The sequence below is a fragment of the Furipterus horrens genome, unplaced genomic scaffold, assembly GCF_987537825.1.
Source record: "Furipterus horrens unplaced genomic scaffold, mFurHor1.1.pri manual_scaffold_10, whole genome shotgun sequence".
NCBI classification, from domain to species: domain Eukaryota; kingdom Metazoa; phylum Chordata; class Mammalia; order Chiroptera; family Furipteridae; genus Furipterus; species Furipterus horrens.
In genome coordinates, this window is record NW_028327180.1 from 33225975 (window position 1) to 33244056 (window position 18082).

Sequence of the window (18082 nt, forward strand, 5' to 3'; positions counted from 1 at the left end):
GCAAAAATATCTGTTGGCTGGTTGACTGACGAAGCAAATGTGTCTGAGACTGGCGTACGGAACAGCATTACCTTCTGTGGATCTCTACTGCCTCCTAGGACCTCAGACACTGAGCGGGTTTAGTAATCATTGAAAAGCAAAGGAACAATAAACTGAGACCTACTCTGAGGCCACGTAACCCATGGCTTCCCTAAGTTATTTTTACATGTTGGTAGCTAAATATTTTATTACATATAAGAAAAAATAAAACTGGGCTATCAAACCCAAAATCTCACAGATACTGTTGCTTAAAGGGAGGCAGATTGCCTTGGAAACCTACTTTCCCCAGACAGAGTGCATGAATGTGAGTTTGATGCAAGCTCATAAAGGTTGTGTTACTATGGTAGCTTAGGTATGGGGAAGGACAGCCAACATAGACTAGTATTATGGGGGATGCCAAAAGACCCTGGATTTTTAGCATTTCTGCTCCTGCCTGATTTCTTAACCTCAGAAATGCAGGTCCTCAAACTAAGAGATGTAGTAGCTGGTCCAAAGTCATCCAGCAAGAAAATGAGAGCACAGGACATGGTCCCCATGCCCCTTGGTGCCAGACTGATGTGGTTTCACCTCAATGATCGTCCCTAAAATGTGGGTTGGAAGGTATGGTTCACATTTCTCAGTAAATCGGAGCTTCACAAAATCAACACACCCTGCAACTGGCCACTCACCTCACTTCAGAAGGCAACCACTGAAAACTTATTAATAGGTTCAAGTTTTAAATTGGCTCTACATAATATACTGTAAGATTGAAAAAAATGACACTTTTACACCTGAATCTCCCATTTGATTGGCTATTTATTATTGGCAGTTCTTTCATCAATTTTACTCTATTTAAGGGATCATCTTCAGGACAGACTTAGTCACTAATCTTATTAAAACTTTCCTCAATGATAAAATAACTCAACTGTAACTTTTATTGTTACTTAAATATATAGATACACACATACCTATATATGGATGGTATCTAAAAAGTCAACAATTAATACCTAACAGTGGTTATCTTTGGATGGTAAAATTACCAAATATTTGTGCATTGGTTTATATGAGTTTTTCATTTTTCCATATTAAACATGCATCAAGTTTAAGAAAAGAAGAAAAATTAAAATTTTATGATATGACTGGGTGGGGGGATGTTTTTCTGAAGCATCTTTGACCTGGAAAACCTTTTGTTTTTTTCAAATATGCAATATTTTCCTATTAAGTGTGCACTCCATGAGAACCACATTCCTTCTTTAGGGTCAAGTTAAGTTCTCTCCATATGCTAGGGAAAGGTTTTATTTGTTGTTTGTTTTCCCCGCCTACTCAATTTTGAGGGGTAACCTGTATTATTGCCTCTCTTTACCTGGTTTGATTTATGGTCTTGGAAGTCAGGTCATTCTTTGCTAGTTCGAAGAAAAAAAGAAAAAAGAAAAAAAAGTTTCCCCACCTAATACCTGATAAAATATCTGAAAAGGTCACTGCAGACCTTGACAGAAACACATACAATTTCAACACAATCTGATAAAACAACAACTAGAAAACTTTTATCAGAAGAAAATGTAACTTGCCATTTCCCAGCTCAATTGACTTAACTTTTTTATCTAAAATGACAGACATCATAAGATAGGAAAAACTGCAGATAAGAAACCAAATTGAGTTGTCTTGAATCAGGTCCGATTGTCTGCCCCTGGTTCATGCTCCCACACCTGGCTGAATCGGTCAATGAGAGTCTCTTGGCATGGTCGCTGAGGGGTTTGGAAACATCACAAAAGTGGTGAACTTTGAGACTTCAGCGTTTATTCTGTGATTATAATTAACCTGCTCACCAGTTGCTATCGATCAATTCTGAATTGAGGTGATAAAGTTTGACTAGATTGCTAGAAGCAAAAATGAAGATTTAAACTGGGAAGAAAATCAAAAGGTTAAAAAAATAATTTAGGGACTGAACTCAATTTTAAGAAGCAAAGCTGGATCTGTGACTCAATTAGTAATCCTCAATAACTTCTCACCAAATTCTGGTAGTGACTTCTTGATTTATTATCCTCCAAAATAAAGTATATATGTGATTATTCAACACAGAGTGAAAGACAGCCTCACATTCCACACTTGCAGAGGCTTCTCAATGACTTTAAACAAATAGAATGGCTTACCTGTCTGGACTATATTCCTCCTTTGAGGAAAAGAAGATATTTAAAGACATGAAGTCAATTTTGGGGATTCTGCAAAATGCTGAAGGCCAGAAAAACAAATTCTCTTCATTCAGATAAGAGCTTGAATATCCTAGTTCAATTCTGATTACAGAGCAGTAATAGATAAAACCATAGGCCCCCTGCCAGAAATGAGAAAGCTTCCACTGACGGCTTCTGTATTCAGCTCAGGCCAGTGACATGGGGGCTCTTCGGGTCTGGGGTTTTATTCAGTTTCTTGATCCATGTCCCTATTCTCATCTTCATTAAACACATAATTACTGAGCCAAGTAGCTCAGTTGGTTAGAGCATTGTCCCGATACTCCAAGGTTGTGGGTTCAATCCCTAGTCAGGGCACATACAAGAATCAACCAATGAATTCATAAAAACGTGGAACAACAAGTCTATGTTTCTCTCTCTCTCTCTAAAAATCAACAATAAAAAATTTTTTTAACATAATTACTATGCTTTTTTCCCCTCCTTTCTCTGCTGTTCCCACAAATACATTTGAATCGTCAGAAAAAGGAGAATACAGAGAAGATGATTTTCATTTTCTTTTAGGAAAGGGATTTAAGAGAGAACCATATGGTTTTGCTCTTATGCAGCCAAAAGTACCCCACTCAAACCCCTCCCCAGTGAGAACCCTCTAACGTGGCGGGTCTGAATTCTGGAAAAATCTCTCTTTAATTTTCTGCACACCAGAATCAGGAGGCTGAAAAGGAAGTCTGTGCAAAACAGAGATTCCTAACATTGCAAGTTCTGCAGTATCAGAATGACATGGACGGTTACTCTGGAAGACACTGCACCTGGAGAGGCATTTTGGGGAAAGAAGGAAAACACAGAAGAGAAACTAAACTGGGGAGAGGGACCAGGTGGAGAGCCAAATAACAGAAAATCCTAACGTTGAATTGAGTCCTTCCACCACTATGCACCTTTGGTTTCTGCAGGGATAAATGCTAATGAAAAGTGTGGTAAATGGAGGAAACCATGGTCCTGGAAGTTGGGTTTAACTTGGTTCCAAGTCAGAGCTGCTGCATTCTACCAGTAAGAACTGGGGCAAATTACTTAATATTTCTTTTCTTTTCTTTCCTTTTTTGAGAGAGAAACATCAATTTGTTGTTCCACTTATTTATACATTCACTGGTTGATTCTTGTATGTGCCCTGACTGGGGATGGAACTGCAACCTTGGCATAGAACAATGCTCTAGCCAACTGAGCTACCTGGCCAGGGCACTTAATCTTTCTGAGCCTCACTTTCCTCACCTGAAAAATCAAGGTAATATCTACCTTTCAAGAAGGACATAAAAGTCCCTGACAACTTCCTCATTGATCCTTAATAAAGGATACAACTTCCTGTATATAAATTGCATGTATATAATGTAAGATGCAAGCATATATATAGTGCAGGATATAGGCTACTATCTCTTAAAAGGTTGTTAGCTAGTTTCCAAACATTAATGTACCCAAACTTGTACATTTATTTGGTATAACTTAAATCGGATCAGAGGTTATTTCTAATATAACCCCACTCATATTATCTTTCCTACCATCTTTATTTATTTATTTATTGATATAGATTTTATTTATTTGTTTTTAGAGAGAGGGGAAAGGAGAAAGAGAGGGAGAGAAACACCAATGTGTGGTTGACTCTCACACACCCCCAGCTGGGGACCCGGTGGTGCAACCTAGGTATGTGTCCTGACTGGGAATCAAACCAGCGACACTTGGTTCGCAGGCCAATGCTCAATCCACTGAGCCACAGCAGCCAGAGCGTTTCCTACCATCTTTAGAAGGAGACAAAGAAGTAGCTCTATAGATAACCAATAAAATGTTGAAATAATTCTTCATGGGCTGTGTTACAGGAGACCAAGGTCAATATAACAGACACCCATCCACAAATCATGAGAGAGAGAACCTTATCCTCTGCACCTTACTCAGAATGTGCAGGCCAAAGAGGCACCAGCAGACAAATACTTTTAGATGTCAAAAAGACCCCTTTAAGTTCTTAAAGAAGCAGCACCAGCAGGAGCAGCATCCCTGGGTCTGCAAGAATTGCGCTCTACTAGAGCAAACCAAGGATAAAACCTGCAATCCTGCCTCTTCGTTGTGCAGACAGAAACAGCAACATTTGCAATTGGCTCCAGCTCTAAACTGCAATACAACTCAATTTCTTAAAAAAACAGGCTGAAAAGAACTGGCTAATATACTTACCTTGCCCTGGAGAGAAGGAAATTTGTTTTCTAACACAATCGCAACACTGTCCTAGGTTAGTGGTTTTCAGGATGTATGTAGCTCCAGTATAACCCAAGAGAGAATAGCTCACACGGGAATATGCCCATGAGGGAAACCATGTCAGTTTGGGGTGATCTGACAATTGCTAACTGAGATCTGCTACCCATAGATATTGTTGAGAGTAGGATAAGGGTTTCTGTCTCCTCAGTAAAGCAATGTGTTGGATAAGCAAAAACCAAAAGCCAAATTCAATAAACATTTGTTTTAAAGTACTTTTCCTATGCATCCATAAACTAAATATAGAACCCTGTTTTAAAAAAGGGAAACTTTCAGGAAGTTAGTTCATGAATACTGTATGCATCTTTAAACACTTAATTGGTTTAATTTTTTAATTGGTTATATAGTCACACGATTCAAAATTCAGAAGGTTACATTTGCACCCCCATGTTCACAGCAGCATTATTCACAGGTCAAGAGGTGAAAACAATTGAAGTGTCTAGGATAGACAAATGGATACACAAAATATGAGATCTACATACAATTTTTATTAACTATTATTCAGCATTAAAAAGGACGTTCTGACACATGCTACAATATAGTTGAACCTTAAGGATATTATGCTCAGTGAAATAAGCCAGTCACAAAAAGGCAAATGTTATATGATTTCAATTATAAGAGGTTTCTAGAGTAATCAAATTCATAGAGACAGCAAGTCAAATGGTGGTTGCCAGGGCCTAGGGAGAGGGAGAGATGGGGAGATGTTTAACAGGCATAGAGTTTCAGTTTTACAAGAGGAAAATATTCTGAAAGTCTGCTTCACAACAATATTAATATACTTAACACTACTGAACTATATACACTTTAAAATGTTTAGGGGTAAAAATAACTTAACTTTAACCTCACTATTTTTAAATGTATTTTCTTGTTATTTAAGGAATTAATAAAGAAGCACAAAAGTGACTATTAAAGTGGTTAAGATGTTAAAAGTTTTCAAAAAATTCCAAGGCACAGATGGTAAAAATCCATTTCCATCCTTATTCTTCACTGACCCTGTTTACCAGGTTACAAACTCCTTGTAAATACTCTTTTCAGAGATAAATTAAGTATTTTCAAAGGCATATAATCTTTTTTCTTCTGTTTTTACACAAATATCATGCCACACACACATCCTGCACTTACAATTTCTTAAAGAGGACTCTAAATCATTGCATAATGAACTTCCTAATTTTTTATGCATTCATGATATCCTATTGTTTGCATGTGCCATATGTATACAAACAGCTCCTAATAATGCACATTTAGGTTATTTTCAATTTTGCTATTACAAAGAGTGCTGCAGCTAATATGTGCTAGTTTATTTATAGAATAAATTCCTAGAAGTTAAATTTCTAAGACAACAGTGTCTACTTTGTAATTTGTCAGCTATCACCTAGGGCTTTCTCCATAAAGGTTATACCATTTACACCCCCACCCACAGGTATCAGAGTTCCTGTTTCCCCACCCCTCAGAGTATGTTTGTTTTCTTAGCTAACTTAAGTTTTTAAAAAATGGGGAGGAATTCAGAAGAAAGTGTTATCTAAAACTGTCTCCTGTGTATGCATCATTCCACCTGAGTGCTTAGAAAGTGACTAGCAAATGTGGCCTGACCTTTAGATGGGACACAATTGGGCAGGTGACAGGTCTCACTGGAAGCAGTGACACACCCCTGGCCACCCCCACACACCTTTCCCATTTAATTGGTTCTCATCTGAGCACCACGGACCAGCCCAACTCTCTGGCTGACCTGCTCAGGGTGGTAACCGGAAAGTTAAACAACTTTGGTTTTTCAAAGACTGACAAATAATTCTCTAGCCAACACACTACTTAAGACTTGATCTCTTAAAAAATTGATCTCACAAAGTTTTCTATATAAATGAACCGGCTGTGAAAGCAATTGGCCTCATTGATAAAGTAATCCCCAAAAGAGCGAGAAAACACGTCAGAATTTTCCTCCAAACTACATCATACACAAATTCTTAGAACACTGTGAAAGAAACCATCTGGGTAACACTGAGTGATACACATGTATTTCACTGTTATATTTTTTAACCAATTCTTAAAACGATTAAAAAATTTTCAGATCCTTTGAAAATAACAGCTTATTTCTCTATTACTCAAATGGACTGTTATTTTATAATAAAATATATTTTCATAATTTTTGCAGTAACATCTACCACAATGCTATTTCCTTCAAGGCATATTTACATATTTCTTTTTTCTTAATTAATCTTTACTGTATTTTTTTTTGCATTACTTTTTAGTCTCCTTATATCCCCCTCCTCCTATACATATAATTTCCATTGTCACCTTTTCATTCTTAAGTATTTACAAGCATTACTTAACAAAAATCAATCTTATTGTAATGTACATGCAATAAAATACTCCCATTTTAACAGTACATTTCTATCCGTTTTAACAAATTGCTCTACTAGCGTAACCACTGTGATTGGATTCTTTAAAAGAGACAGATACATTATCCTGCCATATTTACTTCACATGAACACAAACACAGACCTGAGCCCTTGAAATGTAAGAATTCTTTGTACAGCTCCACTGGCAGATGGCAATGCAGTCTCTCCAGAAGCACTTTCAGTGCCCAGGGTTTTATTAGTAAGACAAGCCATATTCCATATTCCATTTCAACAATTACAATCAAGTGTGAGAACATGTTCTTCTCAACCCTAGGACCTGCTCACCTGGAGCAACACAGTTAGAAGGCCATAGACTTTTGCCTTTTAGATATCTATACAGTCACTCTCATCCTCTCTTATGCACTTCGTGACTTCTCCAATCTAAACAGTTCCAGTGGTTTCCCGAAGTTTCCAGAACCCTCTCCCACTCTGCTCACTCTTGTGGCTCTCCAGTGGCCTTCTAAGTAGCCATTGTGTGCAGTTTGACCTGGGCAGAATACTGAGGCAATTGCCTCCTAGATCTCTACTCAAATATTTGCTAAGTGCCCAACATGTGCCAGGCAGGTAAATATGAATAAGACTCTGTACCTGCCCTCAGTAAGGTCACATAATTCCATTAATGTAGTCTAATTAACGATTTCAACTGTTTAGGGTCATGGTGCATATTGAACTTGGAATGAATTGAAGTTCATATACACTGCAGTCAAGGTAGAATAATTCCTTCCAACCTCAGTGCAGGGCTTTACAGACATCCCTGTTAATTTTTATTACTTTTATTTTTGCCTTATTCAAAAAACCAACATAAGAACTCTGGCAAGATATTAACTATTGTTAATACTAAGGTGATCAATGCTTCATCGAAAAATGAAGGTGTTCTCATTCTCATTGAAATTCTAAACAGTTTTGCAAAGAAGGGTGCATTAGTCTGTGTGGTTTTACCTATGGTGATAAATATATTATTTAAGCAAAAGTCAATCTGTGTCGTATCATTTCATGGTACTACACAGTGTAATGGTAAACAAGGACATAAGTGTTCTTTTTCTTTTTTCTTTTTAAATTGCACATGTTCTTCCTGGGAAACTCCTTGCTTATCTTTCAAGGCCAAATGCAGATGACACAACTTAGGTGAAGACTTCCAGATTCCTAGACAAAAGGAAGAACAACCTGTCTTCTTTCCTTTGCTCTGAGCTCATTACTGTAGCACGCTGCCAAGTCATTTACCCATATTCATGTCTGTTCACAGTGACCAACCATCCCCCTTTATTAGGGACTGTCCTAGGTTTAGCATTAAAATTCCTAAGTCCAGGAAAACCCTATCAGTTCAGAGCAAATCAGAAAAATTGGTCACTCTGCATGACTGTGTGACTGTTTAATATAACAAGCATCATTTATGAAGGGGTAAAGCCAAGTACTTCATGACCATATTTTTCTAATTTAAGATGACCCTAAAAGTAGTTATTATCCTTTTCTAAAGAAAAAGAAGAGACTGAGAGAGGTAAATAAGTTGCCCAACCAAAACCACAGGGGCATCTTAAATTGAATCTAGGTTTGCCTGAATATACCACTGCACTGTATTCCCAACTTAGGGCCTGGTGGCAACTCTACACAGCAAGCTCTCAATAAATATCATGGGATCAGTAATTCTTTGCCATCATCCTTGTGTCACTCACTGTGGTCAGCCAATATGCCAAGGTGGGTCCTCAAGAAAGCTATCGGGCATTTTCGGGAGGGTCCATGTGTTAGGAGGAACATATAAAAACCCATTTGCATGCACTGTTTTTTTAACTTAACTTGCTTTTATGTGCCACCTGAAGATGTGAATGCCAACAGATTGAACCTCACAAGATAACATGGAACCTTTCATGGCTGGCCCATTTAAAACACTTGGCTATGTGAAAAAGAGAAAATCCAGCTGTTAGGCTGTGTTCAGGTGGAACTTCCTGAGCTAGTGGGACAGAACAGAGTACTGGGAAGACAGGCCACATTTCTTGGCAAGAAAGTACTCCTTGGAGGTCAGCTTGCCATCTGTTGATACTGGAATTTGGGAATATTACTTATTCAACGTCCTTCTATGTGGTATGGGTTACATTTCAGAATCCAAATGCACACAGAGTACCCTTTAAAAAACAACAACAACACATGGTTGTGCTTGTAACTGTGATGACCAGGAAGTATCGTCCATCTTTGGCTTTTGACCTTCTCCTTTTTCCCTAAACAAAAGTCTCGCTCCACGATTATAGGGTTAGGAAGCAACCTTCCCATGGCCAGCTCCAAGTTAAAAGAAGTGGGACTATGGGGACCTCTTTTAAAACAGAATTTCTAGAGAGAACGCAAGAGTTCTAAGAATGCGGGGCCAAAGCGCCACACCCCACCCATAACCACTCTGAGCGGCCATTGTGTGGAGATGTCGCACACGCTATCTCTCTCAGGTCCTCCCCAAAGGCTCCGGAGCTCCCCCTCCTCCCCTGGGGTGCGCCGTCTGGCTCCCCCGCGAGGGGAAGGGGGAAACTATGAGCCACAGACTCAGACCCGGCGCCACTTCCACGGTTAATCAGTTTACCTGGGATGTGTATTTGGCTGAACCCCGCTAGGGGCCTTCCCAGGCCACCCAGGGTTAGAGAATAATTTAAAAGCTCTTCAAAGTCTGGACCAGCCTCTGAGCCAGCCCAAGACTGGAAACCTGGGAGGGACAGGCTTTACTCTTCAAAGTGAGAACAAATGTGAAAGGATTTAGCACTTAGTAGGTAGTCAATAAATGTTAACTTTGTTTCTGCAGTCTAGGCTTCCCCTCCCCCACAAAAGCCCTCCCCGTCCACACCCGATCCTGTCCTTCCTGAAATTCTACAGAACCAGAGGTCGTTTGCATTTTTAACTAGAGGTTGCCAGTGTCCTTTCCCGGCCAGCCCAAAGTGCTAGACGCACTTTTTCAGACTTCATTTTGTTCATCTGTAAATCGGGGCAGGGGGCACACGCCAGGCATCTTTCCCAGGTGTGACATTCAGATGAAATATTGAATTGTGTCCATTACGATTATTATTTCTAACCCCAGACCTTGGTACAAGAGGAGTCTCAACACGTGAATGCTGCAGCCCATCTTCCTTAAGTCGGGCATTATAAAGAGGGCGTTATAAAGAAGACCCTCTGAGCTTCCAATGTTCCTGGACACTGACCAGGCCTGCATTTAATGCACCCCTGGACACATATGCCCCGGCAGACCAGCACAACACAACGGTACGTTCTGGCCCCAAGGCACCCACATGGCACTGGCCCCAGTTCAACCCATCTTCATGGTTCCTGTCTCTCCTTTGTTCCCGGTGTGAAATCCCCAACAGGAAAATCACCGGCCACCCCGAGGGATCCTCCAGCTGGGCTGCCAAATGGCCCAGAAGATCTGGGTTTCCAAGCCAAGGTAATCAGTTCCCTGTGGAGGACTTCTGAGGGAGGGCCAGGAGGAAATGGGGGCAGAAACGCAGCGATCGCCAACGCTGTCCCCCGAGGGGTTCCGAGCTGCTCCTCTCCGGTGAGCCTATCGGCCTCCCGCTGGCGCCCACCGATGGGCACTGCCCGGGGGCACGGTGGGCCAGCCAGCACCGACGTCTGGGCTGCTCGAAGGACGCATTCAGACCTGCCACCTGCAGTCCTCTTTCAGAAAAGGATCTAGAGGGCAGACCCACCCTCACTTAACAGACTCTGAGCTCCTTGGGGCTGTTACCTTCACCACCACCATCGCCCCGCGCGGAGCCAGCTTCTACCTTCCAGTGTGCTTTCCTGGGAAACTCAAGCATACTGACCTCGCGCCCCTTCCACCTCACTTCTTCACACCTTCTGAAAATTAAATGCCCCAGACAGAGCTCTGGACAGCCTCTGTTCAGGCCCCCATCTGGTCCCGGTACTCGCGCTCAGTACTCACCGAGATTCGGGTGTCGAGCGGCAGGGTTGGCGCGGCCAGGCAGGCTGTGCAGGACCGGACTGTCGAAGGGACCGGCGGAGGCGGCAGCGGCCGCGGCCCAAGACGCACCCACGTCGGCCATGTAGGCCGGGTAGGGGCTGGAGTAGGAGCCGGCGAAGCTGGCACGCCCGTACTGCTCGCGGCCGGTCAGGCCCGCGCCCGCCGCCCCGCCGCCACTGCTGTAGGCCGCGGCTTCCCGGGCCGCGGCGGCGGCGGCAGCAGCTGCCAGGGACCCTGTGGTGCCCGGGAAGGAGAAGCGCGGAGACACGGGCGGCGGGGTGTAGGCGGCTCCCTCGGCTCCCGCTTGGCTCCAGCCTGGGCTGCCCTGCTGGGTCCCGGGCCCAGCACCCGACTGGGCTGCACCTGAGCTGCCGCCCGAGGTGGCCCCGGACGCAGCACCCCCGCCTCCGCCCTGGAGGTAGGACAGGCCCAGCACGGAAGAAGGCACCCGCGGCGTGGGCACGTAGACGGGCGAGGATGCAGCGCCCGCACCGTGCATGAAGGCGCCCGGGCCGCCCGCCTCGTAGGCCCCCGGAGGGGGGCCGTGGTTGGTGGCCATGGCCAGGCTCTGATACATCGCGCCTGCGAGCTCTCAGCCTCTGAGTCCTCTCCCTCCCGGGTCAAGGAGCAATGCGCAGAAAAATAATCACAAAAACAAATAATAATGTACAGGTGAGGGATTGTCACAAAAACGAAGATCAAAAATCAAATGCTTTTTAAAATCCTTCAAAGATATATACGTATTAAATCCATCATTGAGCACAAGACTTTTACTCAGGAAAATCCCAATTTAAATTTTTGGTTGTTCCTAGAGATGGTGGAGGAGGGGTCAGATCCACTCCAGGGCCTAGAGGTCCCGAGCACTTATAGGTGCCAGAAGATGCAGGGTAGGGCTTGGACGCAGGTGTGGGAAATCAGCTTTCCGGTTACGCCAGGTGCTGTCGCTGCTCAGTCTTCAGGACTCCGCAGCCTTGGGCGCAGGGCGCGGTAGGCTGGTTCCAAAGCCCGAGGGCCGGGTTGGTCTCTTCCTCCTAGCTGCAGTCGCTGTCCTAAAGAAGTAAGGACAAAAGGGAGTTAAGGTCATTCTGAGCTTCGGAGCCCACTTTCCCTATGCTTGGTTGCTTCTCCCGCACTGCAAAAGCAATCGCCACTCTTGGGCCCAGCTTTGGAAGCCACGCGGTTCCAAGAAAAGCTTTGGTCTGTTTTGCGGAGGCCACGGGGTCTGGAGCACCTCTCGGGGAGGGGTCCCTTGGATGTACAGGGGCTTCCCGATTATTGGACATGAAATTATTGGTTGTGACCTAGGCCAACTTTTTGGGGTTTCTTGTCAGGAAGGACTTTTTTTCCCCCTATTTTTAAAAAGCATATTATTGTCAAAGTGTTTTATATGTCTAAAGGCTTGGGGATTCCTTACAGTGCCTGGGACCCAAGAAATCTCACTTATCTTCTTGGTACCCCCACCTATTCCTAAGTGTACTGGCCATGAAAGAACTTAACAATGCCCATGCAAGACAATTATAAACTTTATAAAAACCGGCAACCTAATAAACTTTTGTTTGTAACATTTTCTTTTTAAACTAGAGGTAGAATCTAAATTCTATAAACAGGAACGAGCAGTGTCTGCTACATCTCAGTGAAAAGGATTGTGAAGGCTCTTATCCACACACTATACCATGTGGACATCAAATCAGAAAAGATTCTTGCAAATAGTTATAATTTTAGGAATTTTACAGATTGGATATTAAGACAAGGGAAGTGAAAGTAATGTACAAGGTCACTTTACAGAACTACTCACTGGACCATTCCAATTCATTAAATAGGTTTTTCACATAGAATCATTGGTCCACCCATGTCTGGAGTCAGACCGAGACTAGCAAAGAACAGTTGGTAGGACTTGATTATATATCTTCATATCCCATGTTTTGTTTTTACCAGGCAATTTTTTTCTGATAAAATAAGAGCTCTACATTCTGAAGCACCTGTTCGGTTCCAGGTCCTTTTCTCCACAACTCCACTAAGTAAAAGTGTTTTTCCTCATTTTGCAAAAGAGGTAACTAAAGAATTGTAAAGTTTTGAAACTTGTCAAAGATCAAAGTACAATTAAAGGGAGTGGAGGAATGGAATCTGTAGGGCTCCAGGCATTTGAGGTTGTCCACTGCACTCCCACTTTCCTCCTTAAGAGGCAGCTACTTCTAAAAGTGGTTTCTTTTTCATTGCAATAGTAGACTTACAAAGATATTAACTGAACTATCTACTAAATCCAGGCTGTGCCACTTACTGAATGAATAACTTTAAACACATTAGTTAACCTCTCTGTGCCTCAGTTTCTTCATTTGCAAAAATGCAAATGTTAAAAGTATCTATCTCACAGAGTTACGTTAAGAATTATAAATCAATATATGTAAAGCCACTTATAACAAGTCTATGTAAAACTTATAACAGGCACAAAAAAGTTCTATATAATTGTTGGCTATTATTACAGATTTCTAATATATCATAAGAAAGTGCCTCAGCTGTAATATGTACTATAGTAAATAGTTATCTTTGTTATTGTAAAAAAAATTCTGCAAGTGGACTCTTAAATACTTATAACCATTTTTGCAACATTACTACTACTACTAATAATGGAATCAATAATACTGTATTTATAGTCACATTCTGACTCCTAAATGTTTATTATTTGCTTTCTAAACTATACAATAAATTATTGGTTTGTTGGACATTTACTTTCAGTAAGAAGTTTGGTTAGAGGGTGGAAACAAAAACTTTGACCTGAGATCACCAATTTTCCTCTTTGAAAATGAAGGAAAAAAACTAGTATCTTGTAGTGATTTCTGGGTTTAGTAAGTAAATACATAGGTTTACCCTAGTGAAATATTCACTATTTAATTTTTAAATCAAATAGTTGACCGATTTAATTATATTTTCTGTAATACTCAACTTCTTCTGTTCTAAAACAGAATGTTGTGAGTTTTTTCTCCCATAACTTCAGGAAAAGAAGATTTGTAATTGTGTAATTCAACTTCCAATATACATACAAATGCTAACTTACAAGCTTTAAAATGTAAGCGCTAAAAATGCCATAATTTTAACATTTGCTTTTCTTACATTCTCTGCCCTTTTAAATGACTGATACATTACCTCAGAGTTGGATTACTGGACAATAGAAGGTGGAGAAAATACCCCTCTATAGCTTTCCGGGGGAAAAAAAAGACATAGCAAGAAATTAATGTTTTGTTTTTAAAAAAAAAAAACAATTCTTGCACGTTTCTGTAACGGAGCCCGAGCGCTGGGCGTTCGCTAAGGGGACAGCGGGAGCTCCTGAGCGGGGCAGAGGTCTGGCCTCCCCGTGGAGGCCCAGGCCTGGCCCCAGTTTTCCCTCTACTTCTGACCATTCATCCCAGTTCACCCCAACTTCACAGGCCAGACAGGAAACGCTTTCTAGCTTCGTGATTTAGCCCATAGCCTTTTGCTGATCTATTTCTGAGAGCTGGAGAATCCAGAGCGCCAAAATGTTCGCGTCCATTTGTAGGTCGGTCACTCTTGCTCTTTCGGCTCTACTTGCGCCTTCGCTCCAGCTGGGCCTGCTGCGCAGAGAACTGTCACACACGAACGTACTCAGAAGTGTGGGGGGCATTACTCTATCACCCCCAATAAAACCATTCTGTATTTAACAGCCTGAAACCTGCTCCTGGCTGTCCATTCTGTTTCTGAGACTACAGGAAAGACTTCCGTGAGGCGCTTCCCCAACTTTCCCGGCGGCGCCGGCCTTATTGCGGACTCCCTCCAGGCCTTGGGTCCCTCACCACCCTCTTCCCCCGACCAAAAGGCCCCTCATCGCATCAACGTGGTGGCAGTTCACCCTCGGGCATCCTCCTTTCCCCTGGGTGACCCCACCACCACAGCCCAAAGCGAAGCAATATAATAACGTGGATCCCGGCAGCAAACCGTGGCCAGCAGAGGGACGTCACTGCTTTCCGCCAGGTTTCGGCCCCCCGCTGGTGTCACCCAGAAGCGCTGTGGGTGGGTAGGGCTGTTTCGTGGAAAGTGTTTAGCTCCAGGCACCCCAGTCAGGTAGGCCGAAGAGGACGGTCAAATGGCATAGAAAGTCCAGGCACTTAGCAGCCGTGTTCGACTTCAGAGCGCCTCCCCAGGGCCTCTGTTTCCCAAAGCCACTCTGCGGCACCGGAGTCGCCAATGGGCGACACTCCTCCGTTTTAGTCTCTCCGCGTTCGAGCTGCCATACAGCCTGTCCCGGATCAGTTGGTCAGGGTGATTTCGCCTGGCTATCTTCACTTCCCTGGCCCTGGCCTACGAGGTGCAAACAAGGGTTGGAAAATCTGCACGCAGGGGTGGGATTTTAAAAGTTCAAGTTCACACCAAAAGAATCCAAAAGCAACTTCTAAGACCCTTCTCCGCTTTCCCCCCTAAATCTTACTTTGTTTTGAAGAAGCTGCTAAGCCAAAGACAAAGCAGGCTTTGGCTAATTTGGGGAAAGAGGAGTGACCAGTGTCTCCTTTCCATCTACTAGTTACCTCTCTATTCCCAGGCACACCAGCGCCGAGGAGCTCGGAATGTCGCGGTTGGCGGGAAAGGGCAAGGACAGGAAGAAAAAGCTGTACCTGCGGAGTCTGGAGCTTCCAGGAGGGTCGGCGAGCGATCTACTGGGCCCAAGAGCTTTGGTAGCGGCGGAGCCTCTCTCGGCCACTGTGCCAGCGGCCTCCGAGTCCCGCAGATCGCTGCCCGGGTCCCCAGGCCCCCACGCTCCCGCTCACCGCCGCTGACTGGCTTATCAGAGTCACGTGCAAGGGCGGGGGGCGGGGGTGCGGCTAGGCTGCTGCAACTCCGCGGAGCGTCTAGCTGCAGAGCTGTTCAAAATACTCCCCTAGCAGGCAAAGTCCAGGCGCAGAGATCTCCTCCGAAAACGTCAAAGTGCTGCGTTCAGGGTGCGGGGCTTCACCCACCTCCCTGCGGAGGTCGATTTGGTTTGCCGTTTTGCCCATGGTCAGCTTTATTAATGAGCCCTCTCTCCAACCCCTCCCTGCCTCCGCACCGCCCCCCCCCCCCCCAACCACCCGCCTCCCGGCTGTCCCGATCCTACTGCGGCCCTGAAAGCGGTGGACAGGGGGCAGGACTGACAGTGGGGAAGGTAACCCCCCATCAGATGTAGGGCACTGGGTCACCAGGAGTGCCCGGTAGCCTATAAGCCTCTGGGGAGGTAGTAGGTAGTGGGGATCCTGCTAGCCCGGGACTCTGGTTATGTGTAAGAAACAGCAAAGCTGGGACTGGCCCCTCAAATCAGACCTCTAAGACGTAAGCCTCCTTTTTGCTTTCCCAGCAGCTTTCCAGGTTATTGGCCAGGCGCTGGCTCTAACCTTCAATTTTATGTATTTATGCAAAATGTGCACCCCTGCCTGGCGACGCTTCCCACCTCCTGCGGCCTCGCCTTTCGGATCTTTCTGTTTCCAGTGTAGCCTGCGGCGCCGCTGCGCTAATCCCAGGGACTAGGTGGGGGCTCGGGAAACTCGGCAATCCAGCAAGACTTCTTGGCCGGCGGAGAGGGCTCAGACTGCAGCCTCAGCCTCCTCCCTCTAGCGGGGGCGGGGGAAGTGGCGGGTCGGGGTTTGGAGTCGGCGTCAGTGCCTAGAGGCCCCAGCGCAGTGGGGCTGTGAGCCGGAGAGTCCCTCAGACAGGTCTAAAGGTTAATAGAGCAATCACAGGGCCCTATTACCGCGTAAAAATAACCCATCGATTACCGCAGCCTTCAGGTCCAGATAACAGCCTGCCGGTGGCTCTCACGCTTTCGGTTAAACAACGCCCCCCGACCCCCCCCACCCCCCCACCCCCCCACCCCCGCGCCCGCTCCCCTAAGGCCGCGTTTCTCTCCCTATCACAGGCTTCTCATACCAGATTAGAGGGGTCGGGATGGGGCCGGGTTACCGCCCTGCGTGAAACCTGTGCGGCTCCGAAGGAAGGGTAGCGGTGACACCCGCTTCCGCAGTTGGTGATCGGTCTTGGATTCCCGACCTGCGCGAGTCACCCGGGTGTAGAGGACGAGGCTAGGACGCGGGGCCTGATTGAAAGGAAACCCCCAGAGAGATCGTAGCCAACTCATGGGGATTCTTAGGAAAATCCCAGAGGAAGGATTGAGCGCGGCTGCGCAGGGAATTCTCTTCCCTGAGCTAAAGGTGCAGAGGTCCAGAGAGGCCCGAGAGCAGAAGAGAAAACTGGGGCTCAGGTCAGAGCGGCGGGAGGTCTGCGTGCAGGCAGACGCACCGACGCCATACCCGAGGCTGCTGCCAGCCTGGGCACCTTCGCGCCCCGGAAGCTGAGTTTCCCTTTTCCAGCTCCCCCAACTCCTCTTCAGCACCTCTACAAAATTTGGCGCTGCAGGTCCCAGGCCTGAAAACTTAAAATGGAGGGGATCCTGGGGGTCCCTGAGGCTGGATCTGGGGAAAGGCAGTTTCTCGAGGACACTCCGACCTGCACACTTTGAGACGCAGTGGAACAGAAGGGTACGCTCCCCGTGAATTGTTTGAAAAGGGCCCTCATCGCCAGTGGGTGAGGGAGAGTGGCTCGAAGCCCAAGACCTGCGTCTGGGGCCAATGAGGGCTTTGTGGAGAGTTGAATTCTGGGGGCGGGGGGGTGGTAGCTAGCTGCCCCGGCCTCACTCACTTCTCCGTGGGGATTTGTGGTTCCAGCGATGCCCAAGGTCTCAGAGCTGCCTCCCGCGTGCGACCTTCAGAGGGCAAAAGGGGCTGACCCTGGAGACTGGGAGCTGATTTTTGATTTTTGATATATTTTTTTTTTTTTTGCAACAAGTCAGGTGCTTGGGGCTGAGCATCTGGAGGAGCAGCCTTCCCAGCGTCCTCACCCAAGCCAAGGACAAAGGCCGCTCCCCTGAGATCTTCCAGGAGTGTGGAGTGGACCAAGGCGGGAGAGCGCGGGTGCTGAGGTTCGCACCATTTGGACATCCTGCGTCGAGCTCCTCCCAATTTTCCCTCACTTCCCAGGCTCTCGGAATTTCAGTCTCCTCCTCTGTACAGTGATGGGGACAGTACTAGGTCCTTCTCTACGCGTCCTGGTTATGAGACCCCTGATGAAAGAGCCTGCTGTATCTAAGCTGTTGCTTGTGAGGAACCCCAGATTCACAGACCTACACCTTCACTCCCGCTCCTGGTCAGGCCTTTGTCAGAGCTTTATCCACACCTTCCGCTGGCGCTCTTCTGGTGGGCTGAAGCCTGGGG

The 18082-nt window shown here is 45.3% G+C and overlaps 1 protein-coding gene across 2 annotated transcripts in view; it reads right to left on the reverse strand.

The window, feature by feature from the left end:
- Positions 1-11896, reverse strand: part of GATA4 (GATA binding protein 4) — a 46509-nt gene extending 34613 nt beyond the window's left edge. For both annotated transcript variants that reach the window (XM_090288959.1, XM_090288958.1), the window contains exon 1: positions 10797-11896. In XM_090288959.1, the coding sequence (XP_090145085.1) occupies positions 10797-11412 (616 nt within the window). In that variant the 5' untranslated portion in view covers positions 11413-11896. The remainder of the gene's footprint in view (positions 1-10796) is intronic.
- Positions 11897-18082: the final 6186 nt, after the last annotated feature.